The sequence below is a fragment of the Macaca fascicularis genome, chromosome 10 (assembly GCF_037993035.2).
Source record: "Macaca fascicularis isolate 582-1 chromosome 10, T2T-MFA8v1.1".
Classification (NCBI taxonomy): Eukaryota; Metazoa; Chordata; class Mammalia; order Primates; family Cercopithecidae; genus Macaca; species Macaca fascicularis.
In genome coordinates this window covers 77,081,543-77,105,859 of record NC_088384.1, presented here as the reverse complement: position 1 = coordinate 77,105,859, position 24,317 = coordinate 77,081,543, and the positions used below count along the sequence as shown (strand labels likewise).

Here is a 24,317-nt window from a genome sequence, read left to right as displayed (position 1 = left end):
ACCTGTTACTGGCAAAGCTACAAGCTGCTTGCAGACAGATTAAAGCCATCTTAGAGAGGATGAGCTTTGGGTTGTTTTTCAACACCTAAGTGTTCTATAAATGAGTAAGAGTTAAAATCAGAGTTAGGTATCTCTAAGAAATAATAATAGCTAAGATTTAGGCAAGAATGTACTGGAGCTAGTTTGTTAGTAGTTGAAATCTTCATGTGCGTCTTTCGAGTCCATCCACTATGATGAAGTACCGTTAATTAACCTACATATTTTATTTTAAACTTCTTTGAGTCATAAACTAATGGAGAAAGAATGAACTATTCAGTAAATGATGTTGAAAAATGAGCTGTTTGGAAAAATATAGAATTAGGGCTTTAATTCTCTCCATATGTACACTAAAACAAATTTTAGCTAGATTAAAACGTTGAATGAAATATGACCACAGAGAAAACTAGAAGAAAAAATGACTTTTTAACTGATTTTGTAATATGCAAATACTTTACAGATAAAATATTGAGGAAATCATGAGTTAAAAATATACACTGATGAGTCTTTGTAGAAAGCATTTTGGTGATACACCTCAGCTGTCATTAAAACATTTATTTTCTTTGACCTGTAAATCCACTCCTGGGAATCTATTATAAGGCAATAATCCAAGATGTAAATGCAATGTTTGTGTAAATATGTTCATGATTTGTAATATGTGTATTTGTAACATGTGTAAATATGTTCATAGCCTAACTTATAATGGTAAAAAGAAAGGGAATGGAAAGGAAGGGAAAGGATGGGGAAGGAAGAGGAGAAAGGAAACAAAACAACCCTAAACATCCAGTAATAGGAAATTAGCCAAATAAATCTTAATGTGTTACATGAGGGAACATCATGCAGTCATTAAAAATGTCATTTGAGCAATGTCTAATATATGAAAATTTTCATAATGTAATTAACTATTAAAAACAGGATAATATGTGTATATCTGATTCTTTAAAAATAAATATATGTATATGCCTGCATACACATGTATATTGATTCTAAATAGTACATTGGCTCCCAATCTTGGCTGCACATTAAAGTCACTAGGGAGCTTTAAATATATTGCATCCTGGGATTCATTCTCAGATTCTGATTGAATTGGTCTGGAGTGTCACCCGGACATCAAGATTTTTTTAAAGCTCCCCAGGAGATTTAAATGGGCCCCTCTAGATTTGAGAACAATGGGCATATGATTTTAAAAAGGAAAAAAAAATTCTTCACCGAGAAGACTTGGAGAAAGAATAAATATTCATTTAGCCTTCCGAAGCAAAAAGATGTTCACTTGGCCAGGTGCGGTGGCTCATGCCTGTAATTCCAACACTTTGGGGAGTTGAGGCAGGTGGATCACTTGAGGTCAGGAGTTTGAGACAATCCGGGCCAACATGGTGAAACCCTGTCTCTACTAAAAGTACAAAGATTAGCCAACATGAACCAGACGCAGTGGCTCATGCCTGTAATCCCAGCACTTTGGGAGGCTGAGGTGGGCGGGTCACCTGAGGTCGGGAGTTTGAGACCAGCCCAACCAACATGGAGAAACCCCGTCTCTACTAAAAATACAAAATTAGCCTGGCGTAGTGGTGCATATCTATAATTCCAGCTACTCAAGAGGCTGAGGCAGGAGAATCGCTTGAACCCAGAAGGCAGATGTTGTGGTGAGCCGAGATTGCGCCATTGCATTCCAGCCTGGGCAACAAGAGCGAAACTCCGTCTCAAAAACAAAACAAAACAAAACAAATTAGCCAGCATGGTGGCATGCACTTGTAGTCCCAGCTACTCAGGAGGCTGAGGCAGGAGAATTGCATAAACCCAGGAGGCAGAGGTTGCAGTGAGCCAAGATCATGCCACTGTACTCCAACCTGGGCAACAGAGTGAGACTCTGTCTCAAAAAAAAAAAAAAAAAAAAAAAAAAAAAAAAAGTTCACCTGCTAGCTGCCACCAAATTTCGTAGCATAGTGCCCAAGGAAAACCTTACCTATTTGTATTATTAAGAAAAATTATCCATAACTTGGAAATAAAGCAAAATGATGGATGCACATCTTTCATTTGGCATACTGGTCATCTAATGGACCCACTCAAGGATTATCCCATTCTCTTTCTTTGACTTACTATTAACTTTTGATCAGGGTCCAGACTCTGTGAAGTTACATGTTTGTTAATTTAGAAATTCTTGTGTCATGGAAATTTAAATGATTCCTGTGTGGTAGAAAAAACAACTGCAAAGGTGACGCTTTTATTGCTCTGTAAGATATTAACCAGCTTTGTATTTCACTTAGTAATCTTATTCCAGTATTATGTATGAATTCTCTTTGAACCAGCTTTACCATCTTTTTGACTCTCATTAATGAGTTAATAAATCTTCATCACATACTCCTTCTATATTGTTATGAGACTCATGTTTTTAACTTTTTGAAAGGGTACCTTGAAAACTATCCATGATCAAACACGGATTTAGTGATAGAAGTGAACCTAGAAGACTCATCCTGAGTGGAGACTGATCCAGCAACAACATCTTAGCATTTGACCACAAAATGCTTCCTTCCCCCAATGTTCTCGGAACATGCGCTCTGTGTGGCTTACAAAAATCTCCAGGCCCTTTGCTCACAAGGTCTAATCCAAGTGCCTTTTAAATCCACTCCATGATAATGACAGGGAATGCCAAACTGAGTAACTGGAGAAGTCAAATTTACACACTAGGGTAGTTACAGTCACAGTAGTTACTTATCTTAAGTAATTAGATATTTGGGTAAATCCAATGTTACCAATCAGTCTTCTGCCATCATTGACTTCCACAATCACTTCAGAGACACTTTATCATCACGTGGAACTCTTCTGCCATCAGCTGGGACTCCTGACACTTCGGCCAGGGACCTTTTTCTATTTTTTGTTACCCCTCTCTGTGTCAAGTACTTAATGATCTATAAAATTCTAGAATATAAGCTAGTAGTTTTGCTATTTAAAGAAACCCTGCAGTGAATTCACTTCTAGAGCAAATACTTTTCCAGGGAGTTTAACTGCTTAGTAGGTTGATATATAGTAGAAAATGACTTTTCAGAGTGGGATTGTGTTAATATGTCCTGGTTTCTTCAAGGAGGGACATACCAGAACTGTTATCTAAGGCTATGTGTACAGAAAGATATAGATATACAGATATAAATGGCAGAGCATGGCAGAATATATATGCAGAGGTGATAATAATGATGAAGTCCAGGGTGAATGCCCATATTTTTTGATATGAGATTATCAGATTAATCTGAGGAATATCAATTAGGTTGGCATTTTTGTTTCCGTCACCTCCATGGAAGCAGAATTTGCAAGTGAGTCAGCTCCTTCCTGGGAGTTTGCTGGCTTAGGAAATGTCTTTCTTGTTTCCACAGTGGATCCTGTGACACTGAGGAGCAGATGGTGTTTCTTCCAGCATGGTAAACCTTTTCCAAAAAGGATGGGAGGATAGAAAGAATTAGGTCCATCAGCGTTCTAATCTCTATGACAGTCTTGTGGGTGAAATTAGATTCTGAGGAACCATTTTAAAGGACCAGCTAATCAGGACTTTTTTGGTTTTTTTTTTTTTGAGACAGAGTCTCATTCTCTTGCCCAGGCTGGTGTGCTATGATATGATCATAGCTCACTGCCGCCTCTAACTCCTGGGCTCAAGCCATCCTCCCACTTCAGCCCCCCAAGTGTCTGGGACTGCAGGTGCACACCGCCATGCCGGCTAACTTCTAAGTTTTTTGTAGAGATAGGTCTTGCCATGTTGCCCAGGCCTCAAGCAATCCTTCTGCCTTGACCTCCCAAAATGCTAGGATTATAGGCATGAGTCACTGTGCCCAGCCAGAACCCATTCTTACGAAGGGACCTGGGTTTGTGTCATCAACACTATACATACACCTTGGCTTTCTTCATAGAGCCAGAGACCTCAGGTTTGGAAGATAATTTGCACATCACCTGATCCAGTGTCCCATCTTATAAATGAATCATGTCCATCAAAGGCTATCAGCTGGTTGGTCAGCCTAACCCAGACTTTGAACAGATCTCTTAGAAAGTTATTCTGTCACTTCCTCCCAGTGCTGACGGTTTTATTCCTTAGAGTCTGTTGCAAATTTTCCTCTGCCAATTTGGCAATTCTCTGTAATTATTTTAGTAGACGTAGTTAAAGTAGGTGAAGTTCGTAGGTCTCCTTCCTCATGACATTGAAACTAGATATTATATTTAAGGAAAAAAGCCTCAGAATGGATTCTTCCCTCACTGAAATATTTCTTAGCAAGCAGACACAATACTAGTTGGAAAACTTGTTCTATCAACACAATGAAGTACCCATTTTCTGTTCACTTGGGCATTCCAGTCAGCACCTTGCATAATGTTCTTGTGGCAGGATTCAGGTGACCTTGCAGTCAGATCAGATTAAAATAAACAAACAAACAAAGTTGTTCTTAAAGTACATTCCATGAACCACCACCAGCAGCAGCATCAGAAAATGAGAATCTTAGAAATGCAAATTGCTAGGCCTTACCCCAGAATCACTTACTACATCAGCAATCGGAGTTTTAACAAGCCCTACTGGTGAGAACCGGTCAAGAAACTCCCCTAACCATGACAGAATCAAGGAGCAAATGTAAGCCTTAGGTTAGTGGCATACTCAGACACACTACACACGCACGCGCGCGCGCACACACACACACACACCTGGCTTATATTATGTGGGATGTTAGTACATTTACAGTATTTTTAGCCAATTTTTATATTTTGAACACTCATTCCACCAATAACAAATTATTCCTAACAGTCATTATGTTAATTAGTAAACCTTTCTGTAGATCACAGGCAAAGGGAGTTGAAGCACTAATAGTAGCTATCTCAGGAATGTGAGCCCCTGATATAACTCTTTCAGATGCTAACTGCCTATCTTAGAAGTCTGTATCCCTGCTTAGGGTACCATCAGTGTTAACTAACCACCTCTTGGGTACAGATTACAACTAATACACATTCATGTCAATGAATTTTAAGTTAAATCACAGTTTAATGGCTAACATTGAACAAGTCTAGTATCTATTCCTTGCAGTAGCTACTGAGTCATGCTCTGTCTTCTTTTTTCCAAGATAAATACCCTCATACCCTCAATCATTTTTAGTATAATGGGATTTCAAAGCCCTTGACCACACTATTCTCTCAGCTTTAAGGTAACTACAAATGAATGAGTATGAACATGTGATTCAGGAAATCACTTGTTCTGTGGACTTCCAGACCCCAGGATAAAGGTACTTACACACACCCTAAATGTTCCACTTCTATTCCCTGAGTCACCATACCCTAGACCTTGCTCAAATTCAGAGCCTCTCTTTGCCAAGCTTCCCTTGCCTATGTTTGCACCCTCTGCATGGGTCAGACATATAGAAACATAGGCAAGAATGTGGGTGTATGATCCATCCCCTTATCGATAGCAATGAATTCCCCAGTATAGCACATATACCTTCAGTGGCTGGTGAAATTAGCTTAGGAGGATGATAGATGAAGTTTGCATTATACATTTTAGTAATTGTGTATCTACTTTAATGTATATTAAACAAGCATAATTAGCCATAACATTTCTGATTTTATAGATATTATTACTTAGAATGAGGCTAGGTTTGAAAGGTGCATTAAAATCAATTATTTTAAAAAGACTTAGTGAATTAACCATGTAGTATGCATTTATGCCTAAATTGTGAAGAAAACATAAGAAGCCCAGGGTTTTGGAAAAACTATTCACAAAGATAAAGAGTTCAGGATATGGGGGCCCTGGCCAGAGTTGTCTTCACCATAAGTACTTTTTCTAGGAAAACAGAAATTATGTCGATCAGCATTATTTACCTGCCAAACTGTTCATATTTTCTCCAGAAGGCAGTAAAAAAGAACACAAAGTGCCAAAACCCAATGAGCTTAGCAACACAAACACCACTGATTCTTTGATAAATACCATACAGCTCATATGCCTGCTTTTAATTCAGGAGAGAAAGCATTCTATACCAAGACTAGCACCCACCAGAGAAGATCTAAGTCAGAAAAAAGTAGAGTTTTAGTTTTGCTGTGGAAGGATGATATCATGAAATATAAAAATAGCAATTGTCTGAAATTAACAGTAGGAAAAAGGCTACATTGGCCTTAGTCCTGTTATTTTTATATATTCTAAAAACATTCTCAACTAGCAGCGACAAGTCCCTTCCTCTCCACTATTTTGATGTTTGCCATTTCAAGGATACCTTAAGGTGAGCCCTAGATTGGGACTTAAAGATTCAGGCTCTGCATGACTCTGTAGTTTCAAATTACTCCACCTTTCTGAGCTTCCCTTCCTCCTATGACAAATGACACCCAGTAACCCTCAAGTTCTAGCCATTCTGTGATATTTTGAATGTGGAGTCTTGAAATCCAAGTAAGTTCAGTCAGGCTGAGAATACAGAGAATTGCTGTTCTTTTCCCCTCTTTTCTGATTCAGTGGTTTGTTGATTCTTCTAAGTACGTGGCATCCAGTTATCCATATGTGATTAAAAAAAATAGCTCATAAACAAGTGGAAGTTGTCTTCGGTTGGATTCTGCAGAAGCAGATCCTTAGACAGGGATTTATGTGGTAGTGATTTATTAAGGCAGTGCTGGCAGGAGAAACCAGCAAGGGAGTTTGGAGAAGGACAGTGAGGACAGAAGGAAGCCAAGCCACAGAGCCCTTGCCGGCAGGGTCCCAGCTTTGGCATGATCCTGAGAGAATCTTTGGAGTGTACATTACACCTTGTGATTTGTCTCACCTGAAGGCACAGAAGCAGTACAGTAGCTAGTTTTTTGTACTCCCGTGCCAGTCAGTTATTAGCTAGGGGCCTGCCCTGGGGGTGGGGTGTGGGGGGAGTAGTGGGTCAAAAGCTCTCAGGTACTTGCTGCCACTCTCAGTGGATCAGGCGAAGCAACCCTGGGGTGCTCTTACAAAGAGGATCACAGGCACAGAAACACAGAGATGACCACAAAGAACCCCTAAGGGAACTGAGTAGGTCCCCAATAACATCAACTGCTGAAGGCAAAACTGTTACTAAGCCTCAATACACACCAGCTTCCTTCCAGGTGTTGGTGTGATCATAGCAGCACAGAAATAGTTTGGTTTTCATGAGAATGGTGGTAGTGGGGTCTTTCTGTTTGGTCTTAGATTCTGTCTGTTCACGCAATCCTGAGAGGAATCATTTTGTTTAGGGTATAGCAAGGCTTTCTTTTATTGTGGCCAAGTGTTAGCCCCACAGAAGATTACTCATCTCCCAAGAACCAAGCTGTGTACCTCGGAATACAAACATTTTCATCAGTTCTGTCCTAGGAAGGGGAAGGAAGAGACCCAAATGCAAAGGTTTCTTGCGAGAGCTCCTAGAACCATCCCTTCGGGGCGGTTCTCCCACTCCAGCTTTGGGCTGGATGCGGCTGCACTAACATTAGCACTCGGTAAATACTGGTTAAATGAATGAACCAGTTACTGTGGTTTGTTTAACTATGAACAGAATCAATGAGACAAGACTGGGGCCCCTCTTCTCTCTCCTGGTCAGTGAGGCCGCTGTGCTTTGGCTCCTAAGTAAACAATCAGGAACTGTTGCATAATACAAACCACAGGGCTAAATACCCATTTAGCCACATTTGCAAAACAGACAAAAGAAACATTGGCATTTTCGAAAAAGAGAGATTTAGGCATAATCAGTGTTGGTTGTGGCTGGATGCCCTGTTACAATTAAGAAATGCCAATGCTGACTGCATTTAAATGCCAGGCCTCCCCAGACCCAGCACCCTAAAATACAAAACCCAAGCAGAGGCCACTTTTCACGATGCTGTCATTAATCCTGGACTAGCCCAGGGAAGGGGCATATCAGGGAAGCCAGACTTCCCTTCTCAGAAGAAACCAGATCAAGACTGCATCTATTTATATCCAGACATACAGATATAGAATCCCGTTTAGGAATGGTGTGGGGTGGAATGTTCTGGGAAATAGATTAACCAAGCTTGAAAGGAATTGGGCTTTAATGCTAGTGCCTCTCCCCAGAGACACTGTGGGAGCGGGTGACAATTCTGTGGGCTGGTTAAAGTACTTGTGACTTGAGATTGTTCTTCAGCCAAATTCTCCTATAAGAAGCATATTAATGGTGTTTAACACATACTATAGCATCAAATATTGAAAAGAACATGGTGGGAAGGAAAAGGGACCCCCACCTCAGATCAAGATGGCCTTCTCAATGCTGGGGAACCGTGTTCTTGTGTCTTTGGATGGTTTATCATGAGGTTACCAGAGTTTTCCACTGGATCGTTGCAAAGACCTTCATCCCTAAGTCATGCTACACATGGATCCTTCCATTCTGGGGGGCATAAGAAGGACCTGTGGTTGTTGTTGAAAATGCAGATACTAGCCCGACCTCCACAGATTGCTTTCCACAGGTAAAACTGGGAATCTGCATTTTAGCAAGCAACTAAAAAAGGTTTTGATGCAAGGAGATCTCGGACCATGCTTCTAAGAGGCCCTGTTGTGAGCCATTGCGACTCATCTGTTATCCAGAAAATGGGTGTAAAATAGATGCAAGATGGTGTATCAATTCATTCACAAGACGTGTGTTCATCATATTTGAAATACAATCTTTTGATTTAACTAAGAAATAGTTTAAAACCAGTATTTCCTGCTATGAAAAGAGGAGATTGAATTTCATGCACAGGAATATTCAAAAACAGTAACAAGGCGCCAAGTCCATTCCATACTTTAGAAAATTTACATCTATGAACACGGCAGATTTAGGAAGTATCCATTCTTAGTGATAGAAATGTAAACAGAAACTTACAACATGTTATCTGCTGAAAGTGCTTTTTGCTCTGATCCTTAATTTGCCTTAAGACATGAGCTTTAATTATTTGCAAAGGAAAAAGAATAATTTATCAGTACCATCTACAGAGTCTCCAGTACACAAAATCCTCAGTTTCTTCTTCCCCTGTCTTATATAACAAGCCTTCACAAACCCTGTTATTTAGGAGAGACAAAACGTCATCAGTGTGCTTTTTCTAATAACTATCTTCTCTTTGTTTTCTGAATACAAGACTTTATCTCATGGAAGTCGGTCATTTTGTCCACCCTCCAGTGCAGGGCACCATTAGGAGACTCAGAACCAATGGTCCCATGGAGCTTTCAGTCAGCTTGGGAAGTAAATGATGTTGGAAGTCTGTAGGACATGCAAATTGGCAAGGTTAAAATAACATTGCATGGTGAAGAGTGGAGCACAGGCACAGAGTCACCCCCAAGGTGGGAACTCCACCTCTCACACCTACCAGCCTAATATGGAGAAAATGTGATTTGGGGCAGCACTTCTCAAACTTAGTGCTTGATATGTTGTTCAGTAAGTGATCCAATCCAATAAGTCTGGGGTGGAACTTCTAACAAGCTCCCAGGTGAGGCTGATGCTGGTCTGGGGAACACATTTAGAGTACCAAAGGTTTGGGGATTTCTATATAATCCCCCTAGTTTTATATAAAGTTCTTAGTTTGATTCCTATCACATTGCAAGTTCTTGATAAATAACTATTATTATGAAGAGTGTTTTGACAACTAACAGTTATGTGGCATAGAATGTTAGAATAGATGCAGCTGATTTTGCCTAACAGGGAAAGGCTGCTTCAAACCTGGGGCAAATTCTGATGATTCAGAAAATGGAAGGAATCACCTCTCCACCAGTTTCGCTCACCCCTTCAATAAGGGGCCTTAGGGAGTTGTCTCAGCAGCAATCACTGTGCTTAACTATTCCCTTAGAATAAGTACTTTCCATCTTACAGTTGCATTCTCTTTAAGAAATTTCATCCAGTGAAAATAATAGCACTAAACCCATTTTTGATCATATTCCCATGCCACTACAGCCAGGGAAAGATATTATTAGGCTCCAAGCAAACCCAAGTGCTGGCTCTTTCTGGAGGGCAAGAATAGAAACCCGGAGAAAAAAGGGTGACTCCCGTGAACCAAATGAGAGCACATTAACCCATGACTTAGATGCTTCGATGCACTAGTTTGATGTTGTTGCTGTTGTTTTGGTTTGTTTGATGAAGATGAGAGACATAAGGCTAAGAGAAATGAATATTTGATTGGATTGAGTTTGATCAAGGTTATGCCACATGAATAACATAGTGGAACAGAGTTATGGTAGCAATACTTATCTTCAATACTGACAAAAGCAATAATGCACTATGAAAAGGTAGCAACCATGGACATATAAACAGATGACAACACAGCTGCCAAATGTAAAGAGTAAAAATGGACTGAAACAGAAGAAATTGATGGAGGTAACTCACTGTTGAAGACCTGAACACACCCCTTTCAAAAATCAATAGGTCAAATTGACTTAGGGAATTTAAAGAGCTTGAAAACATAAACCTTCTTTTTCTGCTTGATTTGATGTCAATAGATGGGTAGTTAAGAGTCAAAGACAGAATGGACTTTCTTTTCAGACACAAATTAAACATTCATAGCCACTGGCCATGTGTTAGGGTACAAAGGAAATCTCAATAAATTCCCAAAAGTAAAAATCATATAGACCACTTTCAACATACTGAAAATAAAATTTGAAATTACAAAAAAACCCTCTAATATTTCAATCTTAACATCACATTTTCAAATAACTCTTGCATTAGAGAGGAAATTAAAACTGAAATTTAAAACTATATAGAAATAAATAACAAAGAACATACTATATGCCAAAACCTGTAAGATACAGCCACAGTCACACATAAAGGACAATTTATAGCAGTAAGTATACTACACCCAAAACAAAAAAAATGCTAAGTAAATGAGTCATTTGTCAATTCAAGAAGACATAAAAGGAACAACACAATAACACATCTTAGGAAGAAAAAATAAATAAGAATAAAGGTGGGAGTAGGGCGTGTGAAAGAACCAGTGATTTAAAATACAGGTAGAGATGATAAACAATAGTGAGAACTGGAATTTACTGAGGTGTACCTGTCAAATCACTCTATGTTGTTTTCCAATATGTAAATGAAGCTAAAAATAGTCTCCAGGTTTTTTGTTTGTTTTTTTGTTTTTTTGAGACAGAGTCTCCTTCTGTCACCAGGCTGGAGTGCCGTGGCGCGATCTCGGCTCACTGCAAACTCCGCCTCCCATCTTCGAGTGATTCTCCTGCCTCAGCCTCCTGAGTAGCTGGGACTACAGGTGCACGCCACCACACCCAGCTAATTTTTGTATTTTTAGTAGAAACGGGGTTTCACCATGTTGGCCAGGATGGTCTCTATCTCTTGACCTTGTGATCCGCCCACCTCAGCCTTCCAAAGTGCTGGGATTACAGGCGTGAGCTACCGTGCCCGGCCAGTAGTCTCCAGATTTTAATTAAAACATGAAATATCCACACACTTTGCTTTGAGAATAAATATGCTTGAAAATATATTTTTTAAATGACCCAAACTCTTGATCTAACATTTAGCCTAATCTTAATAGTTACCACTAAGCCTGCTTCATAATCTCAAAGTGGGGATAGTAATAGTATGCACACCGTGTGTCACTGAAAGTTTGTGTAAATGTATATATTATATGAAAAACACTTAAAATAATACCCAACAAAGAGTAAGCCCTCCATAAGTGTTAGTTAATATGATTATTATTAATAGATAAGGAGAGTTGTCCCGCTTGGTTTATAAAATCCTTTTGTTCTTCTTTAGGCTTTGTTGAATATAGTGAGTTTTCATAAACTTTTGTTGAATTTGAAGGTGTAACTCCACCAGAAAATAGGCAGGGTCTGCAGGAAGAGAAGGGTGTATCCTGCAGAAGCTTCATACAGATGATGAACAGTGTGGTGAGACATCAAGATGTAGTTTTCGGCTCTCTGTGATAATTCAGCTGATGGGTGTTGATTTATACATATTTGTTAGTTTGGTTTATTTATTAAAAGAGGAACTGAAAGAAATAGATATTAGCTCAGGGTACACTTTCCTTACACCTTTCCTGAGACATTCCTGTCCTTTGGCACTTGGACTAATGACCCATGTCCCCAGCATAATAGCCATGTCTCTATTCACCTTGTGTATCAAAAAGCACACACTGCCCTATCCACACTCACCTCTCCTCCTGGGCACTAAACTCATATTTCAGTTCAGAGTCTTCAGCAGGAAAGCATTTTTACCCTAAGGCACCTAACTAAGTAAGCCCCTTGTCAGGGAAGAACAGTTTTCTGTGGAGTCCATTTGCCCCCCATGTCATGAAGGTTTCAGATAGACTTATGTGTAGCATTAAAGAATAAAGAGCTTTTCAAATTACCCTTGACACTAAAGAATAACTGCAGCCTGCCCACCTTGAAGCAAGTATCTTGACAGTGACAGACCCTCAGATGTTTCCGTTTCTGATGTTAAACATCTGTCTCAGATGTTTCTGTCTCCCACCACTGCTACTGGGACTGGGAACATTTGTCCGCAGCTGGTTGCAGAAGTTAGAAATTGTTTTGAGGGCCGCAAGGGCACCCTGTAACATTGCAATCAATCGTATAGATTAAATCTGATTTGCAATCCTAAAACCCTGTAGGAATAGTCGATCAAAGGCAAATTTGTTTCTATATCTTGTGTTTTACTTCATGCATTGTTTTAAAATATGTTCCAGAAGTCCGGCGCAGTGGCTCACACCTATAATCTCAGCACTTTGGGAGGTCGAGGCAGGTGGATCACTTGAGATCAGGAGTTCGAGACCAGCCTGGCCAACATGGTGAAACCCTGTCTCTACTAAAAATACAAAATTAGCCAGGCATGGTGTGCATGCCTGTACTCCCAGTTACTTGGGAGGCTGAGGTTGCACTTGAACCCGGGAGGTAGAGGGTGCAGTGAGCCAAGATTGTGCCACCGCACTCCCACCTGGGCGACAGAGCAAGACTCCATCATAAAAATAAAAAATTAAAAAATTAAAAATAAAATATGTTCCAGAAAACACTAAACCCACCTTAGAAGCTCCATGAAAAGGGGATTTTACCGACACATATGAACAGAAAAAATATACCGTGTGTGTCTACGGGAAATATATAATGCTCTGAGGATATTAAGATTAATTTTGGAAAGTTTCAGACTTTTTGCTTAATTCTTTTTAGGCTAAGAATCTGCAAATAGTTTCTGCATAAAGCCGGGTAGTAACTGTTTTCAGCTTTTCGGGGCATATGGTCTTTCCACTCAACTCTGTTGTTGTAGCGTGAAAGGAGCCATTGACAACAGATAAACAAATGGATGTGTGTGTGCTCCAGTAAAACTTTATTTATGGACCCTAAAATTTGAATTTCATGTAATTTTCACATGTCACAAAATTTCTTCTCTGAGTCTTTTAAATCATTTTAAAAATGTAAAAACCATCCTCAGCTCAAGGCCAATACAAAAATAGCTAGATTTGGCCTGTGGGCCCTAACTTCTCCAAAGTCCCTGGTTAATGTAGCCTGCCCCTTGTTTCCCACTCTATATAACTATAAGACTCCAGCCGGGCGCAGTGGCTCACGCCTGTAATCCCAGCACTTTGGGAGGCCGAGGTGGGCAGATCACCCGAGGTCGGGAATTTGAGACCAGCCTGGCCAACATGGTGAAATCCCATCTCTACTAAAAATACAAAATATTAGCTGGGCGTGGTGGCATGCACCTGTAACCCCAGCTACTTGGGAGTCTGAGGCAGCAGAAATGCTTGAACACGGCAGGCAGAGGTTGCAGTGAGCTGAGATCGCGCCACTGCACTCCAGCCAAGGTGACAAAGCAAAACTCTGTTTCAAAAAGAAAGAAAGAAAGAAAGAAATGCAGAATCAGTGACCCCATTTCAGACCAACTGAATTAGAATCCCTGAGGGTGGGGCCCAGCAATCCATTTTAACAAGATTTCTGCTTATTCTGACTCTGGGGGAGGTTTCAGAAGCTCTATCCTGGACCACACCTTGAAAAGTGCTGATTTGGGAACACTGAATGCTACCTGGGGGTGTCAGAATAGTTCATCCATGTCAGTTAACATGAATTGAACCCTTACTAGGGGCCAGACCCTTTGCTAATAAGCACTGGTGATTTGAGATAATTAATTAGATACTGTTAGGCTGTTAATAGACTGGGAGGTTGTCTTACATCAGAGCCTCAGGGAATAGTTTTGAGTGGCTTTTCTTCTTATTTTCCTCTGCTTCCTAGTTTCCTCTTTCTACCTGCTCTGCAACACACAAGATGGCAGTTTAATGTGCTAATATGAGGGATGTATTACAGGCTGCCTTGATCATAAATGCCACTTCACTACTGACATCCTTTCAGCTACTGAAATTGCTATTAATAAACATCCTTATGCCTCTTCAGCTGCTGTCTTTTAGAATGCTAACATGCATGAGTTTGGGGTTTATAGGAACAATTTATTAAACACTAGCAATAAACATCCCAACAGAAGATCTGGAGGTGCACTCAGCGCCCACTCTCCAGCCGTTCTTATTAGAAGAGGGGGAATTGCTTTTTCAGCTTTGAAATTCTGTGTGTTTGAGATCCATTGGATTCATCAGCCCTCCTCCCAAATCGCAGACATTATCTCCGGGTTTTAGAGCAGGACAAAGGTGTGGGAGCTCCTGGGGGAACCATGAAAGTGATGAAACCAAGGGTATCTGCCACATGGCTTCTCCGCCATGGCACCAGCTGCCCATCAGCCAGACCTAGATAGGCTGCTGTCAGCTTGGAGCCAGGGCGCCCTACAGCTGTTCTTCACATGCTGAGAATAATAACTTTGAGAGGAGATTGCCAAGGAAACACAGGAAACTTGAGTATGTGTGTGAGAGACAGAGAGCGAGAGAGAGCGAGAGAGAGAGAGGGAGAGAGAGAAAGAGAGAAGAGAGAGAGCATACACAGAAACATTCATCAGCAAATAGACCTGAAGGAGTTGGGACAGAGCAATAGCACTACAGGTCTGAAAGCACGTGGTCCCCTGCCTTCTAATAAACTGGCCTGTTAAAAGGAAAAGTCAATGGCTTGCTTTGGCTGAAGATAGACATTTCCCCCACCAGGAACCCAGCAGCAAAATGTAAAGATGGAACACGGGGCCAGAAGGCACTCTTGTTTGTCTCCTCGTGGTACTCCTGGGAGAGGTGCTGCTTGGAGACTGGAGGCTCAGGCACTCTGCTGGTTTCCCTGGTTTCAAGCTTCCATGGGTGCTCAGCACCACAGCAACATGCCTCGTGCCCAGCCGTTAGTAGAGGCAAGCTGATTAACAAATACCGGGTTTGTTCCACTCTTCGCCTAGGGTGTGTGTGGTGCTGTCCTGAATGGGCGAGGCTTTCTGAATATTAAACTCCACATCCTTTTTTACAAACAAGGTTTTCTGTAATTTATTCCCCTCAACAACCCCATGAGATTGGTATTGTTTGTCCTGTTGAGAAAACTAAAGCTTAGAGATGGCGATGAACTTACCCAGACTCACCCAGCTTCTGAACACCAGGGCCAACAATCCAGCTAGATCTGTCTCACACCAATGCCTTTATCCACCCACTCCACTAAATTATGGTCCACAGTCTACTCAACTTCCCCACGGGTCCACTGCTTTACTCTGGAGGATAGATCCCCCGTCACTTGGGAATAGTGGAGTTTCATTTCTGTGCATCTTAAGATTCAGGAGTGATTTGGTGTAAATTCCTTCCAGTGTCTGTTTTCTAGATCCTAATTTCTAAAATGGAGACATGGAAATAAAGTCTCGTGTATTTAAGTAAAACACAGTGTTCACATCTCTACATCATCTCACGAGCACATGTTCTAGTGGCCAGAACACGCATTTGAAAATTAGCAGGCTCATAGTAAGATGTTCTGTCAGTCATTAAATGACTGCCCATAAAACTAACCTCACATAAACTTACTCCATTATTTGTTTAATGCCAGTGGTAGAATAAGGCAACCCTGAAGCTTTGTTATTTCTTTTTTTACTCTGATTTCATATTTGATGCTTTGCCCAGCAGTCACTGGGTAGAGACCTGTGAAACCTGTTATCTCCAAAGAAGTTTCACTTTAGGATTCCTCCTATCTAAGAGCCCTAAATAGTATGATTTTTTTTTTCACAAGAGCAATAAATTTGGAAAGTGATATTAATATGTACTAAATTAAAAGTCTAGAAAATTCCATCTTTGTTGAGAAAGCAGTAGAATCGTGCACCCGGGAGGCGAGATGGCAGAGCCTGCTCCCCCAGGATCAGATCCAGGACCTGCCTCTGGGAACTTTTGTTCCCTTGCCTCCCATTGAGTATGTTCCTGAATTTTTTTCATACGGAATTTTCATTTTTGTTTTTCCAAAAAGTGATTGTCATTCTCATGCAAATAATATTAATAATAAACATGGTAGTGTCCCAAGGCCCTAAATCTAATTTCCTTTCCCAGCTTCAGTTTTCAATAGAAGGACAAACACAAATACATTTTTTGGTTAGGAAATCATGCTCATATGCAATGTTTCTGTTCCATTTTAAGTTTCGTCAGACATTTACTAGTTAGTGTAACACAGGCTGCTATAACAAAACAACCCTCACATTTTCCATAGCATAATAGAAATATTGTTTGCTCACACGAGAGTTCAGGTATTACAGGCCAGGAGTCACTTTCCTCCATGCAGGGATATGGAGGACCCAAGTTCTTTCTGTCTCATGGTCTCATGGCTTAGCCATCCTTTAAGACTCTGTTTTTCTGGCAGAAGGAGAAAGAGAGGGAGGAGAATACCTGCTTCTGAACTGCCTTAGACTGACAGGGACACACATTGTTCTACTACCACTCATGGACTGTCTCTAGCCACAAAACACCACTTCTTGCAATGGAAACTAGAAATGTAATTCCTGGCTGCACAGCCATTTCCCAGAGATCACGCTCTACCATGCAACAGTGAGGATAAAGCGCACAGTTGACCATCTCAGCTGCAAGACAAGAGCCCATGCCTTCTTCAAATGTGCTACTCACAGAGAGTTTTTCACCCTGTCAAATACCTACCCCACCAGGCCCTTTACCCCATTCCCTTCAATGGCCTGGGGACATGACTTCCTCAGAGAGGCCTGTTGCAAACCCATGGGCACCCATGACACCAGACATGACCCCTAATGTAATTATAATCACCCTGAATCATCTAATTCCCTCTTTTGCTTGCATCTTCCCAATTAGACTGAATTCTGTAAAGGCAGGGAATTTGGCTATCTTGTCCATCACTGTATCTCTAGTACCTAACACTGCCTGGCATATTACAGGTGCTCAATAAATATTGGAGAAGGAAGGAGGAAGGAGGGCTCTCTCTGGAATGGACTCAGTCCTGGTACCCGTCATTTGTACCATGTGGGATTTCAAGAGAGTAGCCAAGAAATGGACTGGTCACCTTTCAGGGCCAAGGACCCATCCTCTTTGGAGTGATAGCAGCTCACCCTCACACAAGCCCTTTTGGCAACCTCTGATGACAACTGAAATAGAGGAAAGATTTTCTGCCTTTGGCTTCCACATGCTTCTAAATACAATGGAATACTGTTCAACAACAAAAATGGAATGAACTATTAATACATGTTGCCAAATAGATAAATCTCAAAATAATTATGCTAAGTGAAAGAAGGCAGACAAAAAGCAGTACCTACTAAGTGATTTTTATTTATATAAAATTGTAGGAAATGCAAACTAATGTATAGTGACAGAAAGTAGATCAGGCTGGGCGTGATGGCTCACGCCTGTAATCCCAGCACTTTGGGAGGCCAAGGCGGGTGGATCTCGAAGTCAGGAGATCGAGACCATACTGACTAACACGTGAAACCCCAGTCTCTACTAAAAATACAAAGAATTAGCCGGGCATGGTGGCGGGCGCCTGTAGACCCGGCTACTCGGGAGGCTGAGGCAGGAGAATGACGTGAACCCGGGAGGCGGAGCTTGCAGTGAGCCGAGATCGCGACACTGCACTCCAGCCTGGGTGACAGAGCGAGACTCCGTCTCAAAAACAAAACAAAACAAAACAAAACAAACAAACAAACAAAAAGAAAAAAAAAAGAAAAGAAAAAGAAAGAAAAGAAAGTAGATCAGCAGTTTTCTGGGCATAGACATGTGGGATAGGGCAGGGACCACTGGGTGGGTAGGAAATTTGGGGGAATAATGGCTAAGTTCATTGTTTTGATTGCAGTCATGGTTTTCTGGGCGTATACATATGTCAAAACTTCTCAAGTTGTCCACTTCACATATGTGGGGTGTCCTGTATATCTGTTATACCTTAATAGAGCTATTTAAATAAATAAATAAATGTGACGATAAAAGTGCACTAACCCCAAACCACACCCCTCCAACCTCATCATTCCCAACCCTTGGGTAGTTTGTCTCTTTAGAAATATTTCATAGGTAGATAGGTGTCTACCTCCATGGTAGAATTGGCAAGTATGTATTTGTGGCACCTTTCGGAGAAATTGCACAATTCTCTTGACCCCTGTCTGAGCATGGCTTTCAGATCAGAAAACTGAGTCATGTAGACTGAATATGGGCCATTTAGATTTTCTGGTCTTTGCACACACCTACATGAACATATATAAGCTCTCATATTTTCAAATCTACTTGTTTCCAGGTCCAGAGCCAAACCCATCACTGACCCCCCAGCCCAGGCGCCCAGCCACTCCCCACCGCTACCATGGCCGAAGACGCAGACATGCGCAATGAGCTGGAGGAGATGCAGCGAAGGGCTGACCAGTTGGCTGATGAGGTAAGGAGTGGAGACCTAGGAAGGGAGGCAAAAGATGAAGGCCTGAGTGGTTTGTCTTTTTCAGGTTTAGGTAAGGAAAGGCTTTCTTTCAATGTCTCAATTTTAGAAAAAGTAGTATGACTTTGATTTTCTATACAGCTAAGCCTTCTGCAGCCCAGAATGAGTTGATTACAAAACCTGTATACAAATTAATGCCTTGGCCGTAACTCTCAATTTCTAGAAATCTTGAGAAGTCAAGGTTCTCTAAGAAAAGAAAGCAATGTCTTTGGGTGTCTTACATTCAGTGCTATGCTGGAGAAGGTTCAGTTCTAAGAACAGATTGTTAACATTTTCAGGAACTTTGCAAGCTGGTTGCTAAATGCAGCCATTATTAAAATTGAATCATATAAACTGACAATTAGATAGATTATATTAAAATCAAAAGTAATAAACACTCAAACCTCATCACTTCCTAATTATTTTGCCACATTTTACTATTATCCAGGATCTTGAGATCCATCCATTGTATCTGTAGGGTGGAAATAAGGTGTAATAATGTGTCACCATGTATCTTTCCAACTTCATGATCAGTAATATGAAGTTGTAGCTTAAAATCAGGCAGAGCTGAGTACAGTGGCTCGCACTTGTGATCTCAGCTACTTGGGAGGCTGAGGCAGGAGGATCGCATAGGCCAAGAGTTCATGACCAGCCTGAGCAACATAGAGAGACTCCTACCTCTAAAAATATTTGAAAATTTAAAAATCAGACAGAGTAAAAGTATTTATAACCCAAGAATCTGCAAATACTGCAGATCAGGACTTGACTTATTGTTTCGCTGATTGCCTAGACTTTAAAAAGTGGAGAAAATATTAATAATGCAGATTAAAGTTAGAAATATGTATGTCTGCAGCCATTATACTATGAATAACACAAAAAGAGGAAATCTTCCAGTATTTGAAAGTTATGATTCTCTAAGGCAAAGAAATCCCTTTTGTCATTCACAAATGAAGAAATTTCCAACACATGTCTTCATTGTTTCATTTTCTTCTTACTCATTAACATAAATGAAAATATCCAACCAACATTCATGTCAGAACTACTCTGGTTCATCACATGGTTAGCTATAGATACAAGAGTTCAGCAAAAATCAGTAAAAGCTTTCTGTGAGAATCAATTGGCTATGCGGAATTTACAATAAAGAGAGTATCGTATATTTTATTATTATTTATAAATGTTGTGCTATTCATCCTTTACATCAGTAAAATAATAACCTTGAATACATGTATGTGTTCGTATATTTTTCCCAGAGAGTCAGTAGTTAAACCTTTACCAGCAGACTGCTGCTTGCAGCCATTCTGTTTCAAAAAGCAGCCAGCTGACAGGTCTTCCAGGGAAGTTAACATCCTTCAGGTTCCTGCAGAATCTTGTTCAAAATAAGTTTGTCACTTAAAAGCAAAGCTTTGAGAAATCATACTGGTTGTTGGATTCTAGTCGTTTCAAAAGAACTGAGGAAAAAAATGACAACGCCATGCCTGGGGGACTGTTGCAGAGCTCAGACTTTCCATCTCATTTTTTCTTATCTAAGGATGAAGATAATTATTATAGCTGTCTCCTATAGGCTAGTCATTTCAAACATGCTTGATTTTTTTCACCCTAAGGCAACAACTTAATTTGTATTGATAAGAACTTCCAATTGTGTTTCTAGGAGCTTTGTAAGAAACTTGATGTTATATTCATCTCGATTCATGAAAAATTGTGCTCGTGTTTAAAATTTAATATTCCTGGCCCAGGGAGGCCAAATTAATCCTCTGAGTATTTGAGATAATTTTTCATGCATTCTGAGCATGCAAAATTATCTTCTCCAGATTACTTTGTCTTTGATATCAAGATCAGCTTCATATGGTTTTGATTTTATGAATATAAGCTTTAATGTAATTGCTTTAGGGAATCTGATCATGTAAAAAGCCTGATAGGAAAGAGTTTGAAAACGTAATGACATTTTGTGTTTCACTTGCCAACTGAAAAGAATATGTGATAGAGACCCTTTGTGATTCTCAAGTAAATACAGTATTTCTGACTTTCCAAGACCTCTGGATCCTGCACTCATAAAGCTTGTGTTTGTTTGTTTTTTTAATCTTAGTCGCTGGAAAGCACCCGTCGTATGCTGCAACTGGTTGAAGAGGTAAGAAGTGACAGTATTTTAAGATAAAGAAACAAATCCTTTATGCTGATATATCCTTTCCTAGTTGCTATTATGTTTCCTTAGTCCATGATCCCATAGATTCCAGTGTGAATGTAGCCTATCAGAAAGGCTCAGAATGAGGGAGATGCTGTATTTAAGTTGCCAGATAGCCATGAAGGCAACATCACCCTCCTTCCCAGCCCAAGCTACCTCTGTAGTCTGGGAAGCAGAGAAGAATAGAATTTCCAAGTCAGTGCTCTCAAGAAATCACAAAAGATTGTATCACTTTAAGCAAATCAGAGCAATTTTTAATATACAAAGGAATTATCTACATAAAATATTATTTGTAATTATTTTGGTGCCTATAAATTACATCTAATCTTGAGATTCTGTTCTAACTTTAGCCACATATATGACTTTTAAAAATATGTAATGCATATAGGTATATCATTTTAAGAAATTGTTCTATTTAAAGTTAAGCACTAAAATTTACGAAAAAAATAGGAAAGGCCTTTAAGAAAGGGAAATATCAAGTCCAATATTATAAATACAGAAGCTTTTCTATATTCCTGTCTGGATTAAGCATCCATTTGCGAGGCAGGATTAATGAATCCCAAACTATTTTTAAATGGGTAAAATGGGGCAGACAGTAATAATGGAATCAAAAGGGCACTTGGAATCATAAACCTCACTCATTCCAATTTGGTAGTACAGCAGTCGGCCAGCAGAATAAATGGATTAATTGAACTTGCCCGAAGGGAGAGATGAAGTGGAAAAAGAATGGGTTGGACTATATTTATCTTAACCTAATAAAACAAGCCTAATAGTTTTTATTCAGTGAGATGCTGTTTTAGCTGTGCTCTGAAACTGCTTATCAGTGTATAGATTCATGTGTGATTATCATTTTTAGAGATCTTGGGCTTTCTCTGGCAGAATGATTAAATGAGCCTACTCCCCTCATGCAACAACATGAAAGGGAAGAAAAGATAAATTTTACAAAGGGTAAAAGGAAAGGCAGCCGCCTCTCACACTCTAGGAGGCAATGTCTTCCTTCTCTTATTTCTGTGGCTTCAGCTTCTCACCTAGGAATGAGATATGGCTAAATGTGAATTGCCACTGGAGGAGTGGGAAGGAGGTGGCAAGCATGCACTCCCTAGGAAGCCAGGGAAGTGGGTGGGGCGGGGGTTGAGAGAGTAGGGCTACATAACAAAATCTGTTATCCCCCAAAATGATAATTCAAGCCTGCAATGTGGCACAAATGGGCCACACGGGAAGGCAGCCCTAGCAAAGCAAGCCCTCAGCACAAGGAAGCAGCATTCTGTCTAAGCGAACAGCAATGTTTTATCTGTACTGTCCTGGGAACGCTTCTGCTCATGCAGAAATACTTGACGAAGAAGGAGGTAGATATTCTAAATCTAGGAGTGCAGGCAAGGCTCTTAGCATGGACTTACTCTCTCTCGAGTTTTCAGGCGGAAAAAAATAAAAGAAGCCCATCTTAGTGATATGCCTACATGAGCTCTGATGTTAACCTGAAGGGAGCCCAGAAGTCAACCGAGATATTTATTTGATTGTATATTATTACATTATCATAATACATCCTTATGACTTTCAACCATAGCCTCCGATCTCATTTTTCTTTTTTTGCTTACGTGTGTGCACATCTGATGTAAGTTTCTGAAATATCAGAACTATCACTAATTTGCCTGCCTGTGCAATGTTGAAATGCTGCCTAGACCGTGGAAAGGAGAAGAACAAATGAATCAGAATGCACACCTTGAACTGATCCCTTACAAATCAAGAGTCTGAAACATGGTCACTTTTTCATGTATCTTCTTAAACTGCAAACCATGTTGGCCAGTCTTCAAAAATGAGTATCTGCTCTAATTTATTCTAGGGGAAAATCTCTCAAAAGCTTATTGGTTGAAGTAGGATTCTCGAATCGTATGTTTTTGTTTCTCCTAAAGCAGTTTTCAATCAAGCACGAAGCTACATCTTAGAACAAGGAGCAAAAGAGATGGAAGCTATCTCCTGCCTCTAATAAATGAGAGGAGGCTATTAGACTTTCCATGCTTAGGAAATTGTGAGCGAAGTGTTATTAGAGTAGATTGATTTGCTCTTACTTCCTCCTGGGTTATTTTATATTTGTGGTCAAACATCCTGATGTCTAGGACATTGGTTATTTAGATGATATTCTGCTTTTCAATCAAAAAGGGTGTTCTCTAAAGAGAATCTGTATTAAATATTCATCAAGGGCAGAAATCATTTGGAAAACCTGAGGATTGAAGTATCAGGATCTTACTCATGATCCCAAGGTTTGACAGTGCCATAAAATTTCAATTGAGCTGAATCCTTATTGAAATTCAGTCTCAAAGACAGGAAAGGTTACTAAACTTGTGAAGTCTCCCTAAGGCAAACAATCTCACTTCCAGTGGAATATACAACTTTACACCATCCTTAATACACTCCAGGGTGTAGCCGTGGTTAGGAGTGGGGCCTTGCTTTTTAATAGTCATCATTATCAGCATTTCAAGGGTAATGTAAAACTACACAGAGGTGAGTGGAGAAAGTTCAGAAAAAATGAATGCCATAGATAGGTAAAAAGGTTAGAAATCATGTAGCACTTTGTTCTCAGCCTGGAGTTAGGAACTTTCTTTTGGTGAATGCATTTCAACAAATATTCACAGAATGCCTAACTCTGGGGATAAGGAAGGAAGATGTAAATTGGTGTCTTGCTGGGAAACAGATATGTAAGTAGCTCTGCAAATTCAAGGCCATATTTGCCTTAGGTGCATAGGGGAGGGAACAACTGATTCTGGTAAGAGACTCATTAAAGTATCCTCAAGGAGGGAATATTTAATTCCAGGAAAAAAGTTAACTCTGCTAATGCTAACTGCAGGAAATGGAGTCTGCACATCAATGCCTTGGGCTATGTAAACTAAGCCCAGGAAAAGCCCCACAGCCTTAGGGCAGGCCAATTCAGAGGCACCACATAGCTTTCATGGAGTGGTTATTGCACAACTAATATTTCATGAATGTTTTAGCATCCTTCTTTTTATGCCAATTTATCTTTCAAGACACTTTGGCCATGCGAAGAGAATAAGCATTCTAAAGCGGTGTATGCCAGACTTCCCACTAAAAATGAAAAAAATCAGGTTGGGGGGTCCTTTTCAAACATGCAGATATGAGGTCTTTTGGAGAGAATGCCTGGAGTGTTCTAGTTTTAGTTCAAATGTTTTGGACTTAGGCGAAAGCATCTCAGAATGGCAAAAGAAAGATTTGAAACGTTCTATAAAGATTGTCTTAGTTCATCTGGAAAATTTTTTTAAAAAATTAAAATAGATAAATAAAAGAGAAAAGAAAGAAATGGAAAAGAAAAAGTAATCCTTCATATCTCCAACTCCCCTGTTTTTAGGTAGGCGATTTTCCCAGCAATCTCAAACAGAAACT

The 24,317-nt window shown here is 40.1% G+C and overlaps 1 protein-coding gene across 5 annotated transcripts in view; it reads left to right on the top strand.

Annotated features, from left to right (window-relative positions):
- Positions 1-24,317, top strand: part of SNAP25 (synaptosome associated protein 25) — an 87,294-nt gene that overhangs the window by 37,215 nt on the left and 25,762 nt on the right. For all 5 annotated transcript variants that reach the window (XM_005568353.3, XM_005568355.3, XM_074004775.1 and 2 more), the window contains exons 2-3: positions 18,575-18,709; positions 20,829-20,870. In XM_005568353.3, the coding sequence (XP_005568410.1) occupies positions 18,638-18,709; positions 20,829-20,870 (114 nt within the window). In that variant the 5' untranslated portion in view covers positions 18,575-18,637. The remainder of the gene's footprint in view (positions 1-18,574; positions 18,710-20,828; positions 20,871-24,317) is intronic.